The following is a 17,874-nucleotide window of genomic DNA, read 5'->3' as shown; positions in this document are numbered from 1 at the left end:
GTGGCTCGGCAGCCAGGCTTTACCTGCTGAGGCTTCTTACTGATTCAAAGCATAGCCTTAAAGTAATAAAAATTCTCTCACAATAGTTTGCTTCAAATAATGATGCTTGTCACATATTTTTCTTTCATTCTCATTTTATTACTATAGAAAAAGAACTCAGGAGATTCCTAAAAGTACTTTAACTAGGTTCTAAGTAAAACTAGGTTTTCCCCGAAACTAAAGCATACATGATTTTTCTGTACAAGGACTCTTACTTTGTGTGTGTGTGTGTGTGTGTACAAGTGCAACTATGTGTTTATACATATGTGCATATATGTGTGAAGGTCAGAGATCAATGTAGGTACCTTCTTCAGTCAGACTTTTTTATATGAGTACACTGCTGCTGTCTTCAGACACACCAGAAGAGGGCATTGGATCCCATTACAGATGGTTGTGAGCCACCATGTGGTTGCTGGGAATTGAACTCAGGACCTCTGGAAGAGCACTCAGTGGTCTTAACCGCTGAGCCATCTCTCCAGTCCTTCAGTCAGTCTTTACCCTACTTTTTGAGTCAGGCTCTTTCATTGAACCTGGGGCTCATGGATTCAGTGAGTGCCAGAGATCCTTCTGTCTCTGCCTCCCCACCACTGGCTATAGTCATGTGCTGCTGGGCTCAGCTTCTGTGGAGGCACTGGGATCTGAACTCAACTTTACCTACTGAACCACCTCCTATCCTTATTTGTAAGTTCTATCTACCTGTGCACTTTGGGGGATGTGTACCTGTAATGTTTAGAGCTTAAACTAAAGGGACAAAAAATAAGAGTGTTGGCATCCTACCCACTGTAACATCCCAAGAATGCAATCTTCACAGAGAATGGGTTTGTAAAACAGTGCTCTGAATTTTCAATCACCAGCATATACTAGGTTATATTTCTCACAAGATACATATCTCAAAATACACTGAAAATGAAAGCTCTAAGTGCAAATTAAAGGTAAAGACAGATACAACAGGAGAGTTAGATCTGTTTGGGGAAGCATGTTTGTAAAGCATGAATAATTAGTGTAAAATACAACTGAGGCACTGGTCTGAGAAGAAACGGCTGAGATCATCATGGCTAGAAGTGACAGCAACCCTGGAAGCTACAGAGGTCATGAGATGAGAGAGCAGAAAGGTCAGGACTGGATGGGATGGACCTCTCTGGGAGACCCTGCATCAAAGTTAAAGCTGCCTCCCCATGCCCACAGAGTGGGGAAAGGTATGTTCAAGTGGTAGGGTGCTTTCCTAGCATGCACTCATTTAAATGGGTTCAATCTTTAATACCACAGAAAAAGTCTCTGACTCAACTGTGTCTCAGAAGCTGACCATATAAAATAAAGCAGCCAAAACAATGGTGAGCTCATATGTGTACAATCCAGCATAACTCACACTTCAGAAAAGCCCTCTGTCTTCCTTCATTTCACTCTTGATGCTCGGCCTGGTCTGTGCTTGGAGCTTCTGCTGCACATGGTGAGCGTGATACCTGTGTTCTCTGGCTCCTCCAGGGTTACCATTCCCTCTCCTTCCTGTCTGTCACACTTAAGTGCTTTCTAAATATCTGCCTGTGTATTTACTAAACTTCCACTCAGCTGATTCCATTCTACTATTTTTCCATATGGAGTGCATGTACGTTCATGCATCTGTGTGTGTGCATATGTGTACATGCATGTATGTATGTACATGCATCTTTGTGGGTGCGCACACTTCAAGGAGAATAATTCCATATCCAGATGTTTCCCTTCAAACACAACCCACCCCCCCCCCGGCTTTCTGGAGACAGGGTCTCTCTTTATAGCCAAACAGCCACTGGTTTGCAGTCATCTAGCCCTCTCAAGTGGATCATTCTGTCTCTGAGCAACATTCCAAGCCCTCCAAGAGGAGTTTCTAATCACTGCACTCAAAACTATGCTCTTATTTATACTAGTTTCTAAATAACATTGTTGCTGGTACCAATATTTATTGAGATAAGAGAAAAAAAATCTATTTGTATGAAATTCCATCAGCATCAAGGCATTTTTAAAAATCTTTTTTTCTTTTATACTTAGTAACATAATATTTAGCAAAAGAACTTCAGGAAGAATTTATTTTTTAAAAATAATTATTTATTTTATGTATATGAGTATACTATAACTTTCTTCAGACACGCTGGGCATCAGATCTCATTGCAGATGGTTGTGAGCCACCATGTGGTTGCTGGGAATTGTGCTCAGGACCTCTGGAAGAGCAGTCAGTGCTCTTAACCACTAAGCCATCTCTCCAGCTCCAGGAAGAATTTCAATACCAGTAAAATACATTTCATTTTCTTTCAATGTATAGTCTTTCCCCGTATTATTATATAGCTGTTAAATGTACTATCAAAACCCATGAAGTTTTCTAACTGAAAATTTATTTCACGGGCATCGAAATATTTCTGTCACTGTTGGCTGAAGTGCTTGAGAGCATGCCAGCGGCCTGCCTGCAGGTGCTGGGCGTGAGGGAACTGAGGGAACTTACTGGACTTGAGAGGAGAGGCAGCCCCGTCTGAGGATGAAAGGCTCTGGTTGATGTCCCATCCAAGGAATGAAAATTATGTTTCCTCCAGACACTTGAATGTTTCAGTGTAGTCCTCTGTGAGGAAAAGTACTAGATTTTAGTGGGAATATTTAAATAATGGCAAATTTGTAGCTACACTGCTAATGCACTCTGAGATATACACCCCTGATGGTGAAGCTAAAAAGCCCTTTCTATCTTACATGTCTAAACATACACCTACACACATGCAGACACATCAACACAGACCCATATAGCACTTGTTTCTGATATCATGTCTCAAAAATTTTGAAGTGTGCCCAATACAACTCTTTTATCAACATGTTCACTCACAATCTAGCATCTAATATTTTAACTTGTAGGAAAAACCAGCTAGAAATCAGAGTTAAGACTATAAAGTATATAACTGTGCCAAGAGCCATTTTTAGAAGATGTAGTTTAGGATGACAAATTTGGAAATATAGAACGGGGCTGGGGAGAGGGCTCAGCAGTTAAGAGCACTTCCTGCTTTTCCTGAGAACTCAGGTTTGGTTCCTAGCACCCACATGGTGACTTACAACCTTATGTAACTTCAGTTCCAGATGGACCCAAAGCCCTCCTCTGGCTACTGTGAATACCAGATATTCATGTGATGTTCACATATACACGTGGGCAAACTACCCATCCATATAAACACAATTAAAAAACTTTTCTAAAAAGTGGTATGAATCAAGTGACGTGGTCACAGCACTGTTTTTACTGTGAGTCACAAAACAGGAGGAGGGGGAAGAGTGGCACATATACATATATATTATATATGTGTAATATATATATATATATATATATATATATATATATATATACACACACACATACATACACACATACATACATGCTTGTAATCCTAGTGGCTTCCAAGGCTAAGCCAGGAAGACTTGAGCCCAGGGCTCGAGGTTGGCCTGGGCAACCACTGAGACCCTCTTTCAAGAAGCAGGGGGGAATACTTACAAATTGGACAAATTTATATCTAAAGATCAGAAATTTACAAAAAATATGAAAACTAAAAATAAATAAATAACCTAAGTTGATCGCAGTTCACATTTATCAGCTTTTTTTTTTTTAAAGATTTATTTATTTATTATATGTAAGTACACTGTACACTGTAGCTGTCTTCAGACACTCCAGAAGAGGGAGTCAGATCTCATTACGGATGGTTGTGAGCCACCATGTGGTTGCTGGGACTTGAACTCCAGACCTTCGGAAGAGCAGTCGGGTGCTCTTACCCACTGAGCCATCTCACCAGCCCATTTATCAGCTTTGTGACCCAGGATGAGTTATCTTGTCCTTCTGACCTTTGGGGTTAAATAAAAAAAAAAAAATGCTTCTGGCCCTGGGGCAAGAGAGAGAGAGAGAGAGAGAGAGAGAGAGAGAGAGAGAGAGAGAGAAAGTCCAACCCTCTGAGCCTCTGTTTCCCCCATGTGTCCTACCTGTTCCTTGGTAAAGTGCCAAGTTCTATAAGCATTTGACATAACTGAGAGGACCCAGGAAAGAATGCAGAAATCAATACACACACACACACACAACATTCATCCCTGCGTCCCCAGGCCAAATACAAAGGCTAGGTGCTTCTGAATGGCAGGAAAAGGTCACATAGCTTTTAGGCTGCTGCTGAAAGGTTTAAATGACAGACCTCACAGAGCCTTGACAGTTTTGCTGCTGTAATCAAAACTTTTAAAGAAGGGACCCCACACTGGATTTTAAACCATGTGACCCATGATCCATTTCTTCTCTTACCTTGTGTTGACTTTCAAGAGGGTGGGTTATTGGCAAGAACAGTGATAGTTCTGTAGAAATCTTATCACACCACACTGGGTACTCTACAGATAACAGGTACCCTTGGGCCTTCATAATCACATTTCCAGTGAATCCAATTCTAATGCCTAAGAATCACATTTGAACTATCACGTTACCTACCAATATGTCTGCGCTGTGCAGTCTTTCGCCTGCAGACAAACAGTGCTTTACGCTTTGAGGTTTTCCAGCACCTGAGTCCCTTTTTTCCTCCTGTTCAGTTTTGAGTGGGTCTGATACAGTGCTTCTGGGACCCTCAACCTCTTCACTGAGGTAATTTTCTGTGCCAACCCGAACGCATTGCTCACACGCCTTGGATCTTGTGGAGTCTTTACTTGAACAATTCGTTTTGTTCTTGTTCAAATAGTCAGGCATTTCCAGCAGAGTCACTTTTAGTTTTGAGTCAATACCTTTTGAATCATCACACTGGAGATGACGGAGAGATCCTGGACTACGCTCGTCGTTGATTTTCTCCGTACACGTATTTGTGCAAATCTGTTTGTCAATACTGTTGCAATGCAAACACTGTTTCTCAGTTTCATGGCTCATTTCTTGCTCCTTAAGGTGTAATTTACAGGATGTACTTTCCAATCTGCTAATCAAACCCAAGCTGCTTTCATTGCAGAGAGCTGTGTTAGAGGAAGTTAGTAAGCCAGCAGCCTTGTTCAGCAACTCCTGCCTGGCTGTGGGGCTGATGCTATCAGGATGGTTCTGATGCTGAGTTCTTACTTCAGGTTTCAAAGGCTTTTCTTGAGGGCTGAATTTGACAGATCGCAAGCATTTACTAGGTTTGAGGCTTTCCCCATCACCTCTGTCTCCCAATAAGGACACTTCTGTATGAGACGCAGAGACAGAGACATTCTCTCTGCCCTTCTTCAACAAGGTTTTGTCATCAAATGAACTCCTGAACACTTTAGAAGGAATGGAATTGGAGTCGTGCTTGCTGAATGCAGGCCGGGGAATGTGAGCTGCGGGGTCTATGTGTTCCAGGTGCTGTGCAATCCTGGCTATGACGTCCTGCCGCTCCTGGAGTAAAGAGCCAATCAGCGGGTTTGCCTCCCCAGCAGGCTGGTGAGGGTACAGACTGTGAGAAGTGCAGGTTTCTCCTGGCCTGGTTTCTGACTTCTCTCTGACTTTCCCCTCCCTGCTGTCTCCTGGGGAGCCAAACTCTGGACTCCCAAAAGAGACAGAGAATGCTTCTTTATATCTTCTCACACATCCACTTTCCTGTGAAACTGGGTGAAGCTTTGGGCTAAGTGAAGTGGACTCCTGGGTGTTAAAGGGGAGTTCAGACATTCTAGAGGAGCTGGGGTCACAGTGAATCAAGTGCTGAGCAATCCTGGCAATGACTTCTTGTCGATCCTGAATCAAGGAGTCCATTAAAGGGTTAGGTTCCCCTACTGGCTGCCGAGAGCTCTGACAGCTGGAGACACTGGAATCGACCACAGGCAGTGATTTGAACGTTCTCACTGATGCCCCCTGTGACCTCACTTCTCCCCCGGTGCCACTGAAGCCCAGGACACTGGCTTGAGGTGCCCCATGGTCAGACTTGCTACCTGTGCCTGGGCAGAGCCTGACATTTCTAATGGCTGCAGTGTACTCGGGAGGCATGCCACTTCTGACGTGCAGGGCACTCACGGGTGCCATGGTCCATGTGTGCTGGCTGCATAGGCTCTGTGAGCTGCTGGGACAACGGTACTCCACCTCACCAGGGCCATGGTGCTGACAGGCTCTAAGCTCCTGTTCGTGAATTCTCTTCTCATACAGACCAATGTTAGTATGAATACTACAGGTCAAAACCGGATAATGAGCTTGTCTGGGTAAGGACTGAACGCTGACTTTCAAGGCCACATTGTGAGAGACATTGGGGACTGGAAACACATGCTCAGTTGGAGTCTGGGAAAAACTCCACTGCAGGTCAACATCCGCAGCACTGATTCTAGAGACAGAGAACACAGATCAGTCATAAGCTGCCCCCGTCACCCCGAAGCACTTTAAGGCTACAAAGCAGTTTTATCTCTGCATTAAGTACCACCAAGGTCCACTTTCAGCCACTCTATCTTGTATGTCACCGCTAAAAGCAGCACACATGGCACAGATGGTTGAATTTGGATGAGGGGACTTTAAAATAACAGAAAAAAGTCTTTAAGACCAAATTTTATAGCCAGATGGTAGTGGAGTACACCATTGATCCTAGCCCTTGGGAGGCAGAGACAGGCAGATCCCTAAGTTCGAAGCCAGCCTGATCTACAGAGCAAGTTCCAGGACAGCCAGGGCTACACAGAGAAACTTGGCCCCGAAAACAAAAACAAACAAAATGATAGAGTTTCATTCTGTAGCCCTAGATGTTTTGGAATTTACTATGCAGCACAAGTTGGTTTCAAACTTGCAGTGATCCTCCTCCTGCGAGATTACAGGAAGGAGCTACAGAAAACACCAAAGGCTCAAAAATATTATGAATTATTCATATTTGCCAAAATAGAAAACCAAAAGTACCAGGCAGCAGTGGCGAATGCTTTTAATCCCAGTACTCAGGAGGCAGAGGCAGGCAGATCTTTGTGAGTTTGAGGCCATCCTGGTGTACAGAGTTAGTTCCAGGACAGGCAGGGATACACAGTGAAACCCTGCCTCAAAAAACCAAAACCAGGGCTGGCGAGATGGCTCAGCGGGTAAGAGCACTGACTGTTCTTCCGAAGGTCCTGAGTTCAAATCCCAGCACAACCACCCATAATGAGATCTGACACCCTCTTCTGGAGCGTCTGAAGACAGCTACAGTGTACTTATTTATAATAATAAATAAATCTTTGGGCCAGATTGAGCAGGGACTGAGCAGGGTTGACTGGAGTGAGTGGGGCCAACCGTAGTGAGCAGAAGTCCTAAATTCAATTCCCAACAACCACATGAAGACTCACAGCAACCTGTACAGCTACAGTGTGCTCACATATATAAAATAAATACATAAATCTTAAAAAAACAAAACAAAACAAAAAAACCAAGACCAAACCAAACCAAAGAAAACCACACACACACACACGCACGCACGCACCCACGCACACACACACACAAAGGAAGAAGAAAAAGGATAAAAAAATAAGGCCACATGACAACCAAAACAACCAAATAAACAAAAAACAAAGAAAAAACAGGGCTTTGTGTTTACTATTAAATAAGCTGATTCTGCTTATTGAGCAGGACAGTCTAGAGACTATTTCACCTGCATAAAGAAACAATTAGTTGCTTGGCAGCCTGCATATTTCTTTATTCACACATACAAACACACACATGCATACAAGAAGTCACGCAAACATGTGCTTCTCTTCCTTGTTTGCTCCCTTCCTTTTTTCCTTCCCTCCCACCCTCCCTCCCTCCCTCCCTCCCTCCCTCCCTCCCTCCCTCCCTCCTTTCCTTCCTAAGACAAGCGTTTGCTATCTTGCCCAGGTTCAAACCCACTGTCCCAGCAATCCTACCCCACGTCTGGAATAGTTGGCGCTGTGAGCACACAGCATTAAGTCCAGCAATGTTTATATGTTTGAGATAGAAAACTCCAGAGCTCAGGGGACCTCAGTTCCCACTGTACGGTGACATTACGTCCAGCTCAGCTTCCTAAGGTAAAGCTGAGTGTTCTTTAAACAGCTTTGTCCACCAAATGTAACCCCCAAGCCATCTTAACAAGATACAGCTCAACAAGACTATCCATATAATATATTTCCCAAATAATATACTCTCCTAACTTGTTTTGAGAAGAACTTCATCAGCGTATACTGGTTTTCATTTATAAATGAAGGAAAAATGCTTTTGACAGGCTAAACATCACTCAGTAGACTGACTATAAACTGACCCTTTCCCCCTGGACAGACATACATACCTGTAAAGAATGTTTCGTGGAATAGCACCGTGAGAAACACTCAACCAAGCACTTAACTGAGAAAAAAACACAAATGATCTGACAGCCAGCAGAAGTGCCTTCTCTTCGATGAAGCGGTCACCATTCCTAAGGGAGGAAACACGGCTGAGACTGAGAGACTGCTTTTGGAAGAGGAAAGAGGGGACAGGTGTCTCTCGGGATGTGTACTCTAAGAGCACCTACGTGAATTTCCTAATGTCATTTGGTGTCATAATTACATAGTGAACCAATGTACTAAGTATCTCAATTTTACCACATAAAAAAGGGGAATTCAGCTGGGTGTGGTGGCGCATGCCTTTAATCCCAGCACTTGGGAGGCAGAGGCAGGCAGATTTCTGAGTTTGAGGACAGCCTGATCTACAGAGTGAGTCCCAGGACAGCTAAGGCTACACAGAGAAACCCTGCCTCGAAAAACCAAAGAGAGAGAGAGAGAGAGAGAGAGAGAGAGAGAGAGAGAGAGAGAGAGAGAGAGAAAGAAGGGGGGGTGTTCAGAGACATGATGCAGTGGCAGGGTAAGGTAACAAAGACATACATGCAGGAGGTCATGGAAAATTGGAGACCAAGCTGAACAACTCACTGTCGGGGAACTGGCTCCAAGATCCACCTCTCCAGTAACAGTGCGTCTTGCTTAATGGCGGGATCATTCAGATCTGTCCCCTCTGTGCTAGGCCCCTCATCACTGTAGCAGCAATCTGGCAGGAGCATCACCTCCACCATGATTGGAAGATTATTTTTCCACAACAGTGTGACCTCAGATCTGGTTCGTCTGGCTTGGCGACACTGGGAGAAAAGGGAGATAAACAAATGAATATTCTCAATAACTGCCTTAATTTTGTATTTAAAGTTCAAAACCATAATTGTAGATATCTGCACAAGAAACACAGCACACGCAGTAGCACTTTTTCAGGCTTGGCTGTCTCTTCTATTCCCAGCACCCACATCGTGGCTCACAACCATCTGTAAACCTAGTTTCAGGGGATCCACTGCTCTCTTCTGGCTTCCATGGGTACTTGGCATCGGGTGGAACAAACACATACATGCAGGCAAAACACTCGTATATATTAAATAAATGTAAAAACAATAGAGAGCTCAGCAGTAGAGGACTTGTGGCGTGGTAAATCGCTGGGCAGTGGTGGCACATGCCTTTAATCCCAGTACCTCAGAAGCAGAGGCAGGTAGATCTCTGTGAGTTCAAGGTCAGCCTGGTCTACAAGGAGAGTTCCAGGACAGCCAGAGCTACACATAGAAACTTTGTCTCAAAAAAAAAACAACAAAAAAAAAACAAGCATACACCTTTAATCCTAGCACTTAGGAGGCAGAGGCAGGCAGATTTCTGAGTTCCAGGCCAGCCTGGTCTACAGAGTGAGTTCCAGGATAGCCAGGGCTACACAGAGAAACCCTGTCTCGAAAAAAATAAAAAACAAAAAACAAAAAAACCCCAAAAACAAGCAACAGGAGTGGAGTGATGGCTCAGCAGTTATGAACACTGTCTGCTCTTCCAGAGGTCCTGAGTTCAATTCCCAACAACCACATGATGGCTCACAACCATCTGTAATGGGATCTAATGCCCTCTTGTGTGTGTGTCTGAATGATAGTGACAGTGTGCTCACATATATGAAATAAATAAATCTTTTAAAAAATTACCACAACAAAAGAAATTAATAACTGGAAGAAATATACATACAAACACACATATACATATGAGAAAATATATTACTTTTAGAAAGTATATCATGTGCTACTTATTAAAATGTTTTAACAATTTTCTTTTAAAATATTAATAAAAATTATTCTCATTGAAAAATACAAGAGAAATAGTGTGGGTCATTTAATAAGAACATACAATGGAAGGGCTGAGGTAAGACTCCATAGCTTAAGAATTTCATAAATTCATTGCCTAAGAATTTCATAAATTCATAAATTGGATGGATCTGGAGGATATCATCCTGAGTGAGGTAACCCAATCACAAAAGAACTCACTTGATATGCACTCGCTGATAAGTGGATATTAGCCCAGAAACTTAGAATACCCAAGATACAATTTGCAAAACACAAGAAAATCAAGAAGAAGGAAGACCAACTCGTGGATACTTCATTCCTCTTTAGAATAGGGAACAAAATATCCAGGGAAGGAGTTACAGAGACAAAGTTTGGAGCTGAGACGAAAGGATGGACCATCCAGAGATTGTACCATCCGGAGATCCATCCCATAATCATCCTCCAAACACAGACACTAGTTGCATATGCCAGCAAGATTTCGCTGAAAGGACCCTGATATAGCTGTCTCGTATGAGGTTCTGCCAGTGCCTGGCAAATACAGAAGTGGATGCTCATAGTCATCTATTGGATGGAACACAGGGCCCCCAATGGAGGATCTAGAGAAAGTACCCAAGGAGCTGAAGGAGTCTGCAACCCTATAGTTGGAACAACAATATAAACTAACCAGTACCCCCGGAGCTTGTGTCTCTAGCTGTATTTGTAGCAGAAGATGGCCTAATTGGTCATCGTTGGGAAGAGAGGCCCCTTGGTCTTGCAAACTTTATATGCCCCAGTATATAGGGGAATGCCAGGGCCAAGAAGTGGGAGTGGGTGGGTAGGGGAGCAGGGTGTGGGGAGGGTATAGGGGACTTTCAGGATAACATTTGAAATGTAAATGAAGAAAATATCTAATAAAAAATTGGCAAAAAAGAAAGCGTCCATAGCTAAAGGAAAGGGGATGGCAGCACAGAACACTACTGTGGAGTGGGAGGCAGGAGGGCTTCCAACACCTCCTCAGCTTAGGGAATCACCGGGAGCACTTCCAAGCCACACTCAAATATAAACATCACCATGACAGAACAGCCACCATGACAGAACAGCAGGGATGAAGACATCAGAGCACAAACAGCAATGGAGCCCAGTCCTCACCTGGGCCAGCTTGTCGCTGCATTCATGTCTGGCCGTTCCTGGGAAGCGAGACTGCGCTGGAGGGCAGTGGAAACTCTCTGCACGGCCTTTCACAGAGCACTCTGGGGTTCGTCCTTCAGTTATCAGCAAGGCCAAAGAGACCAAGAACTCCTCTGCGTCATATTCAAAATACTCATCCAAGGCATCTGGCATAAAAAAGGAAAATTCTTCATTGTATTAAGAATTCCACCACTTGAATTAGTCACATTTTTTTTTATAGTGTTGCTGTTTATCTATCATTATGGGACTGAACCCAGGGCCACATACACACTAGGTCAGCGTTTTACCATGCCAAAAAGTGTTCTACAACTGAGCTATATCCATAGCACATTAATTTTTAATGAATTACTTGTTTGGAGATAGGGTTTCAATACAACCCAGGCTGGCCTTGAGTTCACTGAGTGGTAGAGGTTGGTCTTGAACCCCTAACCTCCCTGTCTCCCACTCTTAGGCTCTGAGATTACAGCACCATTCCTATCTACTCTGTCACTGAGATAAACCTCTAACCCTAAAGTACTCAACAGGACTCCATGACAGCTGGGGCAACACTCGCAGCACTCAGAAGGCTAAGACAAGGATTGTTCTAAGTTTGAGGCCAGCCTAGGCTACACAGTGAGTTCCAGGCAACTTTTGGTTATATAACACCCTGTCTCAAAAAAGCAAAAACTAAAAAAACAAAAACCCAAACCATCACTGCCAATGACAAAGCCTTTCTCAGACTGAGGGTGTAGCCGAGACCTAAAACCCCAGCACTGAGGAGGTGGAGGCAGGAAGATGACAGCTAACACTTCAGATGGTGTTCTACTGGCATGAGTATCACTAGTTCTAAGTACATGGTCCAGATAAGCCCAGTCCTCAGGGCACTGATGGATGAGGACTCCTGCCTGCATCTCACAGGCAATCGAAGCAAGGGGAGGGAGCTGGCACATGCTCACCCCAGACAATCCGCAATTTGGATATACAATTTGGTTCCAGAAACCAGGCCCTTAAACCACTGTAATAATGCTGTTGTTCACCATGACCATAAAGATCTCCTATTACATACTTTTGTTTCTTAAATTAAAATGAAAATAATATATATCTAACACACACTTTTATTCATTTGGTATTTTTGTGATACAGAATTATTTCTGGAAATAGAACTATAAATTATAATAATGAGCTGACTGGAAAAGAGAGGGTCTCAAATCTCCTTTGGGAATTAAATTAGATCATAAATCGAGGGGTATTTACAGATAGGCCGAGAGAGACACGACTATCCATCATTGTTCCTACCTTTACATTTTTTGTTGCATTTTACTACTTTATTTGTGCATGTGCATGTGTGTGGGCACCTATGGAGCAGGTGTGTATGCCACAGTGCAAATAGAGGGTCAGAGGACAAAATGGTTTGTTCCCTACATGAGGATTGATCTCAGGCCATCGGGCTTGCTGGAAAGCACCTTCAATAGCTGAGCCATTTTGTTGGCCCCTTACTTTCTATCTTTTTAAAAAACATGTTTTAACTTAATCTAGTAGACCACTTTCCTTCTCAAACGTAGGCCTCTATTTTTACTTAACTGTAACTATAGCTTGATCTATTTAATCAATCCTATACTGTTGGATGTATAGGATGATCCAGTTGCTTTCTAAATAGATAAAAAGAATTTTTATAAATATGTTTGAAAACTAATATGCTTGAATACTCAGCTTAGTGAACTCACTATGGCTGGAATAAACTCACAAATGAACAATTTTGATTCATATTAACAAACAGGCCTCTCTGAAGATAAAACAATATTATCTTAAATAAGATACTTTTTAGCAATCTCCTAGGTTTTTCCCTGGCCTCTTTTCCACTTTACTCTGAGGTTTGAGTGGCCTGGAATCTTTCTACTACCTTGGCAGGCTACAGAAATAAGTCAAACAGCATGTGTAGCAGCCCAGCCAGACTTGGGAAGGACACTCCTCCTCCATCCCTCTACACAGAGCTGTGTGCTGCCCAACTGCACCGGGTTTTTCCATGGTGCAAAGGCAGCCATGTGTGTGCATGGCAGGTTCTGGTGCAGTCAGAGGCTCTGCTCACTCTGCGTCCTCAGGAAGCCTGTGATCTCTCCTAGGGGGCTTTCCCTGAGCTACTTCTAACTTAACTTTTTCCTTTCCTTTTTTCCCTTCCCTTTTCCCTCCCTCCCTTCCTTCCTTCCTTCCTTCCTTCCTTCCTTCCTTCCTTCCTTCCTTCCTTTCTTCCTTCCTTCCTTCCATTTGTTAGGTTTTTTGTTGTTGTTTTAAGAATTTTTTTCTTTCTTTTTTTCTTTTCTCTTTAAAGACAAGTTCTCACTTAGTCTGGGCTGGCTTTAAACTCACTATATATAGTCAAGGCTGTACTTAACCTTCTGGTCTTCCCGCCTCTACCTCCCAAATGCTGGGCCAGCTGGCCATGACCCAGCTCCACTGCTTCTGAAGAGCAGAGATGCATAGACTCTCAGGGCTGAAAGAATCCTGAGAAAGTCAAACTCAACCTCCAAATAAGCTCTCAGACACTACCCTGGGAACTGTCACAGCCAGTCCTCGCACATCTAGTGGCGAGGTAACCTATTTCATCTGTGGCTCTTCCCAAGTGTCTAGAGCTTTCACTATGCCTAAGCTGCTTGCTTTTCTAGTTGAAGTGGGCTCCAGTCCAGAGCCTCGAGAGCACAGCTCTCCAAAGCCCCAGCCCAGCCCCAGCTCCCAGCCAGACTGTAAACAGTACACAGAGGCTGAGACAGTACACAGAGGCTGAGGGACGCTGCTCCATCTCCCAACCTAGTAGAGATCTGTTTTACTGAAGACCCACTCCACTACAATCCTCAGGGTACAAAGGTTTGGTTATATCTCTCCTTCGGTGGTTGGCTTCCTAATGAATGCACTTCTAGACCCTCAAGCCCGATGCTCAGGCCAGAGCTGCCACAGAGCCATCTGCTTTTGCTGGATGGACAATGTGGCATGAACTCTGCTTTGGATGCTGACTGAGTCCCAGGTCAACTCAGCTTCTGCAGCTCCCCAAATAGTCCCTCCATCCCAGACAAAGTCCTGTGTAGAAAGCTCGTGTCCTTCCATTCTCTCTCCAGTGCAGCAGGCAACTTTCTCCTCTCCCTTTCATAGACCCACAGGTTTGTGAAGAATGCCCCGTCTATCTGTGGAAGGCCTCTTTCTGACCTGCTCTCGACACTGACCTCTTACTGACTTCCTTCTCTTCCCAGTGCTTGCATAAGCCACTGATGCAGTGAACAGCTGTTGCCAGACACTGGCACGCAACCCAGAGTCATGCCTTCCACATCCACATGGACCCGTTACCATTTCTTATGGACAACCTTCTCCAAAATTGGGGCACTGACTAGGAGAAAGGAAAGGCTAAAGAAACCAATCAGCACTACAGATGAACTAAGCCAGCCCAACTATCTTGACAGCCCTGAAGCACGCGGAACCATCTGTTTCCTCACAGTGAGTATCTTAACCATGCATCCCTGAACCCACCAAAATGTGAACAAAGAAACACAACCGCCCACACTTGCTCTCTAGCCTCCATCTCTACAACATGCACACACACGAACATACATGCCCACTCTATCTCATGCACACTGCACACATACACATAGTATTTTTAAAAAAAATTATATAAACCTAAAAAAATTATATCAACACATGATTATGAGAAACAGCCACAATAAACATCATGGATTGACTTCATTTTTGTTTTTGTTTTTAAGATTTGTTTGTTTTTGGTTTGAGACACAGTTTCTCTGTGCAACCTAGGCTGTCCTGGAATTCACTCTGTACACCAGGCTGTCCTTGAACTCACAGAGATCCACCTGCCTCTGCCTTCCAAGTGCTGGGATTAAAGGCATGTGCCACCAGTGGCCAGCTTAAAGATTTAATTTTTAAAGTTAAGTACATATGTGTGAACTGTGTGGGGATGTACAGGTAAGCGCTGGTGCCTACAGAAGCCAGAAATGAAAGCTGGGTGCACTGAAGTTGGAGTTGTGACTGACCCAGCATGGGTCCTGGGAATTGAACTCTGATCCTCTGTTCTAAATTACGGAGCCATCTCCCTAGCCCCATTACACAACTCGTTTATTTCAGCTTCCCCCTTATTAATCTCTATCTCTGTATGTATGTGAGTGCTCACATGTGTGTGAGGATGCACGTGAGGATGGAGGTTGGTGCTGGGCATCTTCCCCAACTGCTCTCTACTTCTTGAGGCAGGCTCTCTGGCTGAACCTGGAACACACTGAGGGAGTGTAATTCACCTGAGAGATCTGCTGTCTCCACCTCTTGAGTTGGAGCTGCAGGTGGCTGTCAGGCCTGCCAGGCTTTCATGTGGGTGTTGGTGGTCTGAACTCTGGGCCACATTGGTGGCCAAGTATGTAACTCTCAGAGCCAGCTCCTCAACCCCCTTTCCACTTAATAAAACTGACTTCAGACTGCAGTCACAACAGTTATTTGTAAAAAAAGAAAATTTTTAGAATATTTCCATATACATAAGGGGCACAGAATAACTATTTATTAAATTTAAAATGATACCATTGGACACTATTTCCCTCCTTTGTGGATGAGAAGAAGAAATTTCAAAGTCATTTGCCCACGCTTACATACATTATCATCAACTCTGACTTATTTTTATTTCAGAAAAAAGATTCAAAGGCAATCAACTCAACTTATGGTGTGGGTTCTAGAAAGCTCTCTGGACAGCTAGAGAGTTCTCTTGTTTCTTGTCTTTTCTTTCTTTCTTTCTTTCTTTCTTTCTTTTTTTTTTTTTTTTTTTGTAAGAAATAAGGTATTATTTAAGAAACCTGCAGCTTGTTATGGGTTCTGCTGGTTGCATTATTTTTATTCAATTTCACTTGGTTTTGTTGTGTGTGTGTTGCTGTGTGCGCCACACCACATATGTAAAGATCTGAGGGCATTTCCTGGAGTCAAGTCTCCCCTTCTACTGTCCTTTTGTGGGTTCTGGGGATCAAACTCACCTGGCAGTGAATTTACCTGCTAAGACATCTCACTGGTCTTGGCTTCAGATAAATGATACTTTAAAGGCTAATTGTATGCACAAAGGGTTAAATACGATGCCTAAATTAGAATTAATTTTGAACCTGGATTATTACAATGTGAGAGTTGGTAGAATCCCAAGGCACAAAGATGTAAGCTCCAGGACTGGGCAAGCTGAGATGATACGTTCCTCAGTGCTGTGCGTCAGATGCAGGGTTCCAATCACGCTACTGAGGTGGTCAAATACTGAGTCTCACCCCCAGCCAATGTAATCAAAATTCTTACCTCTGAAACTTCTGAAGAAAAAAAAAAGTCTTTGTCCTTTGATTTTTGGCATGCCTTGCTATGGCAGAAACTTAGGTTTATTTTTAGTTAACAGTCAGCTATTAAATAATAAACCCAGCACAGTTGATAGACGCTTACCTTAAAACACTATAGCTGTACTAATTCAGAGAGTCAGGATGATTTCCTCAGTGGCCTTTCTGCCAAGGAACTAGAGAGTGAATTAAACTACTCTTTTCATGAGTGTTTGCTTTCTGATGTATCTGTCTGCCTGAAGAAATGTCATGAGGCATGTTCCTTAAGAAATGAAGCTGGGGGGTTGTAGAGCAGGCTCAGTACTTAAGAGCACTGGCTGCTCTTTCAGAGCACCCAAGTTCAAATCCCAGCACTGACATAGTGGCTCACAACAATCTGTAACTGTAATTACAGGAGTCTGATGGACTCTGAGGACACAGAATGTAGGTTGTGCACAGACAGACATGCAGACAAAACACCCACACACAAAATAAAAATAGAAATGAAGCTAGAGTATACTCAACAAAACTGAAAGCCAAAGAGAAGTAAAATTCATGTAAAGAACTTTTAAAACAATGTTTCTTCCCTTTTTTGCTGGGGTGTGGGTGGGTGGATGAACAAGATCTTACTTTGTACTCTAGCTTGGCTTGAACTTGCTTGCTATATAACCTAGTCTGGCATCCAACTCCAAGAAATCCTCCTGTTTCAGTCACAAAATTGTCCTTTAATTAATCCCGGCTTTGTGACTATAATTAAAAGATTCACTGGAGAATGCAGTTTTACACAAAAGGGTAGTAAGAGCCAAAGAGTCCAATTTTAGGCAAGTTCAGACATGTTACTTCGTTTCTTTGTTTCTAATGGAGGAATGATAACTGTTAGGAGAGAAAGACCTTATATGTCCTTGGGGGGAAGTAGGACTTTCCCACAGGCCTTGTTTTCTCTCCAGGGGACATGCTGAAGGGAAACCTTCCCCTTCAGGAAACTCTGCTAGCTTCTGGGCAGTTTCCATCCAAAGCAGAGAAAGAGGGATATGGGTTACTCTCACACTACAAACCAAACATAGGGTGGGCACCTCTTACGGGGAAATGGGAACAGATTTCCATGCTGAGGCACAGGCAGAAGCAGAGTTGAGCAGTCCCCACGAATGAGGGGGGACTCATTCGAGAAAGGAGGTCAGGGTTGGTCTCCAAAACAAAACAAAACATACACAGCAAACCGGAGACAATTCACCTGCAGAAGGCATGCATGACAAGAGATGTGAAAGCAACCATCCTGAGACAATTCACCTATGGAAGACATATATGACCAAAGATGTTAAAGCAAGCACTCCTGGCAGAAGAAAACTGTACTC

At 43.4% G+C, this 17,874-nt stretch overlaps 1 protein-coding gene across 3 annotated transcripts in view; it reads right to left on the bottom strand.

The window, feature by feature from the left end:
* Positions 1-17,874, bottom strand: part of Atosa (atos homolog A) — a 76,937-nt gene that overhangs the window by 15,429 nt on the left and 43,634 nt on the right. For all 3 annotated transcript variants that reach the window (XM_021173437.3, XM_021173436.3, XM_029482023.2), the window contains 5 exons: positions 11,187-11,371; positions 8,857-9,059; positions 8,241-8,366; positions 4,499-6,314; positions 2,510-2,623 (listed from right to left, as the gene is read on the bottom strand). In XM_021173437.3, coding sequence (XP_021029096.1) covers positions 2,510-2,623; positions 4,499-6,314; positions 8,241-8,366; positions 8,857-9,059; positions 11,187-11,371 — 2,444 coding nt within the window. The remainder of the gene's footprint in view (positions 1-2,509; positions 2,624-4,498; positions 6,315-8,240; positions 8,367-8,856; positions 9,060-11,186; positions 11,372-17,874) is intronic.

The sequence above is a fragment of the Mus caroli genome, unplaced genomic scaffold (assembly GCF_978045245.1).
Source record: "Mus caroli unplaced genomic scaffold, Mus_caroli_1 scaffold_11, whole genome shotgun sequence".
Classification (NCBI taxonomy): Eukaryota; Metazoa; Chordata; class Mammalia; order Rodentia; family Muridae; genus Mus; species Mus caroli.
The sequence above is the reverse complement of the archived record's forward strand: the minus strand, read 5'-3'. Positions and strand labels throughout refer to the sequence as shown.